At 38.9% G+C, this 6000-nt stretch overlaps 2 protein-coding genes across 2 annotated transcripts; one reads left to right on the forward strand and one right to left on the reverse strand.

Moving 5' to 3' along the window:
* Positions 1–476: 476 nt before the first annotated feature.
* LOC104821025 (putative F-box protein At5g15670) lies at positions 477–2077 on the forward strand. Its single transcript, XM_010551749.2, has 2 exons — positions 477–829; positions 1004–2077. The coding sequence occupies exons 1-2, from the start codon at positions 535–537 to the stop codon at positions 1756–1758; spliced, it is 1050 nt and encodes a 349-aa protein (XP_010550051.1). The 5' UTR covers positions 477–534; the 3' UTR covers positions 1759–2077.
* Positions 2078–2086: 9 nt separating this feature from the next.
* On the reverse strand, positions 2087–5991 carry LOC104821020 (sugar transporter ERD6-like 3). The gene is made up of 18 exons (XM_010551737.1): positions 5631–5991; positions 5163–5225; positions 4916–5005; positions 4728–4787; positions 4530–4595; positions 4387–4452; positions 4224–4299; positions 4070–4134; positions 3871–3963; positions 3695–3775; positions 3525–3609; positions 3387–3430; positions 3234–3296; positions 3075–3134; positions 2927–2980; positions 2760–2819; positions 2556–2670; positions 2087–2443 (listed from the first exon to the last, which is right to left on the reverse strand). The coding sequence occupies exons 1-18, from the start codon at positions 5772–5774 to the stop codon at positions 2319–2321; spliced, it is 1410 nt and encodes a 469-aa protein (XP_010550039.1). The 5' UTR covers positions 5775–5991; the 3' UTR covers positions 2087–2318.
* Positions 5992–6000: the final 9 nt, after the last annotated feature.

Below are 6000 nucleotides of genomic sequence, written 5' to 3' on the forward strand. Positions count from 1 at the left end.
GACACCTAAAAATTCAAAACAAATATAAAATTGGACGAATAGTCTAGTCGGTAAGAATTTTTATCTATATAATAAATCTTAGAAAGAAAAAAAAATGTTAAATCAATATGTAACTAAATTGGTTAATTCTAAACGAAAAAAAATTGCAAGATTTTTTTTTTTAATAATCTGGAAGTTACTTTAACCCGACTACATCTCCCATAAGATTGGGGAAAGTCCATGTGAATGTTCATCTCCATGCTTGATTTGAACCCAGTATAAAAGATACTTTCCGGACTTTACTTTGGACTCATTATACTTTTCTAAATACTTTAATGGATTAGACGAGATCAATTAGATGCGAACGTTTACATTATCTAAATGCAGAATTCGCACGTGCCTCACATTAAAGGATATTCGCACGTGTCTCATATTAAAGGATTTTCACACGTGAAAAAAATACTATTTCGAATGTAAAATATAAAAGCTGCAAAAAAACATGTAAAAGAAGAAAATAATCAGATTGAGCCTAGGGATTTAGGGTTCTTCGACGCCATGATTAGGCCAAAGCAGGATTGCATAAGGGAGAAAAAGAAGATGAAGATGAAGAAGAAGGTCGAAAGGAGTACGCAGACTCCGAAAACCTCGGGGGAACTAAAAGACGCAGGTTCAATTCCTCAGGAATTGAAGATGGAGATTCTGTTGAGATTGCCTGCGAAATCCCTAGTGAGGGTCGTCTCTGCGTCGAAGCTCTTTGTACCAATCATTCGTCGTCGAGATCTCATCAACTCGTTCCTTACTCAGTCACTGACTCGTCCGCGTTTCCTCTTCACATTATCAAACAGAAACAGTATGTTGTTCTTCTCCTCTTCGCCTTACGACAATGCCCTGTCTTCGCTAAATCGTAGGAAATGTCTGGTTCCGGAGTCGTGCTACATGTCGTCTCGCTCTGTCGGCGGCTTGATCTTGTCTAGAGTCTTGTCTAATGCTGCTGTTCAATTGCTAATATGTAACCCCACAACAGGACAGGTCATAACATTACCCAAAATCAAATCTAGAAGAAAGGGTATAACATGCTTTTTCGGATACGATCCGATCAATCATCAGTACAAAGTGTTGTGTATGACGCAGTTATCGGCTTATTATCTCCACCACAATAAGCACGTTGCAGCGGGGGAGCATCAAGTTTTGACATTGGGAGCTCGAGAAAAGTGGAGAATGATAGAATGTAGCGTTCCTCATTGTCCTGGAACTGATGGGGAATGCGTCAATGGAGTTGTATATTATGGAGCCTGCACCGGTAAGGATATGAACGAACTTGTGTTGGTAAGCTTCGATGTGAGATCTGAAGAGTTTGGGTCTATCAGATTTCTGGGGGATGTAGAAAAGTCGCGTCTTTTCTGTCTAACTTTGATAAACTACCAGGGGAAAGTAGCTATTGCTGACGGAGGATCTTTTGTTGGTTATGATTTGTGGATTCTGGAGGATGCTAAGAAACACGAATGGTCCAAGATACATGCTTGGCATAAGTACTTCGATCATAAAAATCTGTTTGTCATTGGCATCACTTGTTCCCATGAAATTATCTTTGCACCAATGTATTTTGATCGTCCGTTCTATGTTACCTACTACAATGTCAAGGGAAATAGTATCAGAAGTGTTGAGATTGAAGGCATCGAAGATCGTGGATATAGAAGAAATAGAGATATTGGATTCCCAATTGACCTTTGTAGAATCTGGACTTTCTCGGATCATGCTGAGAACATCATGCCTCTGTGAAGAGAGTCCATCGCACCGCGAGAAGCCGTGTTTGTTTTTGTCTGCATGCTCCCGATTTCCTCGTAAGTTCTCTTTAAACTAATCTTGTAGCGTAGTTCTTTTTGTGGGTTCTTTGAGGTAGTTCTATTTAGAGATGAAATGAAAGTATATTTAGCCAACTTTCATGATTCGATCCTGTGATGTTGGATGTTGGGTTCAGTATGCTTTGTATAAGTCATGACATTTTCACTCTGATGCATGACATGGGATCGGGAACTTAGATCTCGGCTTTGATGAACGACGGTTTGCTTCTAATGTATATATACGGATGCCTCGTGGATACAATGTGTTGAGGAAGTGTGGGATATTTATATATGCAAACTTGAAACTCAAAGAACTCTTACAAGACACTATCACTAAACCCTCTTACACATATATATATATATATATACACATACATACATACATACATATATATATATATGTATATATATAAATCGTCTTGTGGCCCTCGATTTTCAAGAGCAAAAGAATGAATATAATCAATAACCGAATCTTAAATTCCATGCTTAAGAAATTTCTCATTGGAGAAAATCCGAAAGAGAAGATTGTATATCTTCCAGTGTTCTTCCTTTGGTCTCAGGCACCAACATATACACAAACGCTATAGTTGCGGCACACACACCAGCGAAAATCAAGAACGTTCCTGCAAAACATTTCACACCCATTTCAGATTTCAGACAAAATAACTTGTTGAATCTGCAACATCATGTATTTGATCGTATACATACATTATACATATATATATATATGTTTACCTGATTCGTTCCATTGCAGCAAGAAATTGAATGCGTATGTTACGATCCAGCCCACTGACCAGTTGGCAAAGGTAACTAGGGTTCCAGCCGAGACTTTAACGTTCATCGGAAATATCTGAACGCAAGGAAATGATTCAGACACTCGTTTCAAGGACCGAGTTCCAGAAATGCCCGGATGAAAAAACGAGGAAAAGTTCCGCTTACCTCAGACATTATGATCCATGGTAACCCTCCCATCCCCATGGCGAAAGTCGTTATAGAACCCTAATTTTCGGAGAAACAACGTCGATTAGAATTGATTTATACGAAAGGGAAACACGGATTTTAGAGGTTGCAGTAGTTTGTTTTCTTGAAGGATGATCAAGACTTACCAATACGCCAACGCATGTAAATATCGGAGTGAGCTCATCAAGAATGCCAATTGACTGCACATGTTGATTACAAGAAATTCGTTCATATAAAACCCGAGGGCCGAAAACCGTATATTCGTTCCATTTAAGGGTTTTAAGGTATCATTACCCGGAACCAGAAGGAAGCACTGAGGAGCAAGCCACAGAGACACATCCCAACAGCAGAAGCCTGTAAAAAACTCTTATTTGTTATAAAAGATTCAACCTTTTTGTTGTTCTTCGTTACATAATTATGATCACTCGAGGATATAATGTCCAAAATCGTTACCATGAGAAGCGGTCTCCGTCCCATTTTCTCCACCAAGATCAGACCCATCATGGATTTTGGTATCTGTAATGGAGGACATATACATTAACACACACGCATACATAACATATCTTCTATTGAATCTGCAGCATGTGCAAGGGGTAGAAAATGTACCATAATTATGGCAAGAATGGTCGAACCTATGCTGCTCGGAAACCCTGTAATGAGAAGAAGGGGGATTACAGATTTGTAAGGTTAAAGATTCATCATCATGTTAACTCAAAAAAAGAAAAAATCGGTTATTTTGCTTACCTCCACTTTCAAATAAGCTACTTGCATAGTATGTAAAACCGGCGCTTCCAGAGAGCTGTTGCAGAAGCATAAGTCCAATGCCAATCTGAAAAATATTTACAAACATTCATTATTACGGTGTTGCAAATAAACGTGTTTTTTTAGGATAATAGTTTATTCCGAAAACTTACAATTAGGGATGGAACATATCTTCTCTGGAATAAGTCCATAACTCGGGATCTCGGCCCTTGACCAAACATGTCCATGGTGTCCTATAGGGAATTTGAGAAAGAATTAGTTATTTCCGATTCATAGACAGTTAAATCTAAGGCAACTTCTTCGGGTACTTCTTTGAATAAACTCTTACTTTGATAGCATTGGCTTCTCGAGATATATCAGCATCACGTCCCCTGAGACGTTGCAATGCAGCATTACATTCTTTTTCTCGTCCACATTTACCCTGCGGAAAATTTAAACGAAAATCATGAACACCGAGTATTCGTTTCTCCAAGAAGATAACGGTTTCGGGTTTAAAACTCTGAAGGGTCTGATGATTTCGGGCTTACCAGCCATCTTGGAGACTCCGGGATGAAAAACAAACCCACAACTTGCAGAGCACATGGAAGGAATCCTGAGATGAAAGAATCGTGAATTTAGGATACTTTAGTCTTTAACCACTCTTAAGTAATTGACAAATCCCCGACGAAAGGCTAAGCATACCGATAAGCGCCAATGTACGCCAGTGAATGACGTTCCCGATGATGAAGAAAAGTGAAATCCCACAGTTTTGCATCATCTACATTTTAAAGAAAATCACAGAGAGATATAAGCAAACTGTGAAATTATATCTGAAATAGTTGGCCCGTATTTGTCTCTTCCTCACCTGATTTGCAAAAACAAAAGCTCCTCGGACATGTTTTGGTGTTATTTCTGCAACATAGACTGGTATCTGCTTGCACAGGAAGGAATCTCTTAGTAAACATATACCTACAGAAACCAGAGACAACACAAAGACGACCAACTTACCACGTAGCTAAATAGACCAACTCCGTATCCTAACGATAATCTTCCGACATCCAGCCACAGTGAATTCTATACATAGGAAAACAAATTGTTTTTGATAAGAGTTACAATCTTGAAGTACCATTAGAAAGATCATTTCCATAGGAAACAAAATGCAAGATGGAGATGAACGACGTAAAAGAGAATATCGTAATTGCAAACCTTGGCAAATGCTATTGCAAGCCAACCCGAAATGCAGAAAATTTGAGCAAACCACATTGTCTGATTTTGCAAGAAACAACAGAGAAATCAAATATTAGTAACTTAAAATCAAAAGGGTATTTCTTCGTGATTGTCTGGAAAGTATACATTCACAAATATATCAGTCTTATAAGTTACAATAAACTTACCCCTCTTCGACCGAGAATATCAGCAACCTTCCCACTGAATACAGCACCGATCATCCCTCCAAATGTCATTATTGACCCAAACATTGAATACTGCAGAAAGAATAGATACATATACGGATGCATCAGAAGATAAAATTCTAAAAGAAAAGAATGCTCCAAGTAATACTTTACCGATATTTAAACATCGATTCAAATAAAATAGCATAAAAGGAGAAGGAATTGTGAGAAAACAGTTGTGATGGCATACATCTGCAACAGAGAGGCCTAAATCTTTTGTGATTCCAGAATGAGCAGCCGATGAGTAACCCGCCTGCGAAAACCGACCACATGTTCATGAGTTTGAAGTCATATTCTACAGAAACCAGTTCATGTTCATTCATTCCATGTACAGATGGAGATATTTACATGTACATTTACATACATCTGCTTGTATACACTCAAAGATACATATTTATACGCTTAGATAATCTGCAGATAGAGAGCAGGTTCTGAATGAGCTACTTCAATGGAACAGTAAACAAAATCCAAGAACTCTTCGTATATGTACATGTCCGAATACGTATCAACAATGTGAAACAGTTGCAAGGAAAAGCCAAGAACTTTTCGTGCGATTAAGCATTTGATTTGGGATTTGGAAAAAAAAAAGGCAAACAGAAAATAAAAATCCCAAATTGGCATTTCGTCAAATAGTTCGCAGACATTATAGAACACTCACCGCACAGCCGAAGCAGAATGCGCCAGCAACAGCAACAAACGTGCTGAAGAGCACAACGAGAGTGATACGACACTCCTCATTGTCGCTTTGATCCTTCTGCAGCAACCCAGCTTCCAAGTTACTCTCTTTCTCCGCCACCGCCATTTTCTCCGACGACCCAACACAAGAACCGGCGAGAAAAATGCACAGAGAACGATTCTCCGGGAAATCCTCCGGTGAAAGGTTGAGAATTTCGAGATGGGTTTTCTTGCTTGCATCTTGAACGCAGTTTATTTATACCAATGGAGGAACGTATGAGGAAAGACAGGAGGGACTCTGGCTTTTCGTCTGCATTTGAACAGTGGAATCTCTGATTCGGTCATGGACGACT

This window comes from Tarenaya hassleriana, unplaced genomic scaffold (genome assembly GCF_000463585.1).
Source record: "Tarenaya hassleriana unplaced genomic scaffold, ASM46358v1 Cleome1, whole genome shotgun sequence".
Taxonomy (NCBI): domain Eukaryota; kingdom Viridiplantae; phylum Streptophyta; class Magnoliopsida; order Brassicales; family Cleomaceae; genus Tarenaya; species Tarenaya hassleriana.

Bases quoted from the DNA above. Each gene is read 5' to 3' on its own strand.
- LOC104821025 (XM_010551749.2), top strand. From the start codon at position 535: ATGATTAGGCCAAAGCAGGATTGCATAAGGGAGAAAAAGAAGATGAAG. The intron at 830-1,003 runs GTATGTTGTTCT...ACCCCACAACAG, and splicing joins CACATTATCAAACAGAAACA to GACAGGTCATAACATTACCC.
- LOC104821020 (XM_010551737.1), bottom strand. From the start codon at position 5,774: ATGGCGGTGGCGGAGAAAGAGAGTAACTTGGAAGCTGGGTTGCTGCAG. The intron at 5,006-5,162 runs GTATGCCATCAC...TTCTTTCTGCAG, and splicing joins TAGGCCTCTCTGTTGCAGAT to TATTCAATGTTTGGGTCAAT. The intron at 4,788-4,915 runs GTAAGTTTATTG...TTGCAAAATCAG, and splicing joins ATATTCTCGGTCGAAGAGGG to ACAATGTGGTTTGCTCAAAT.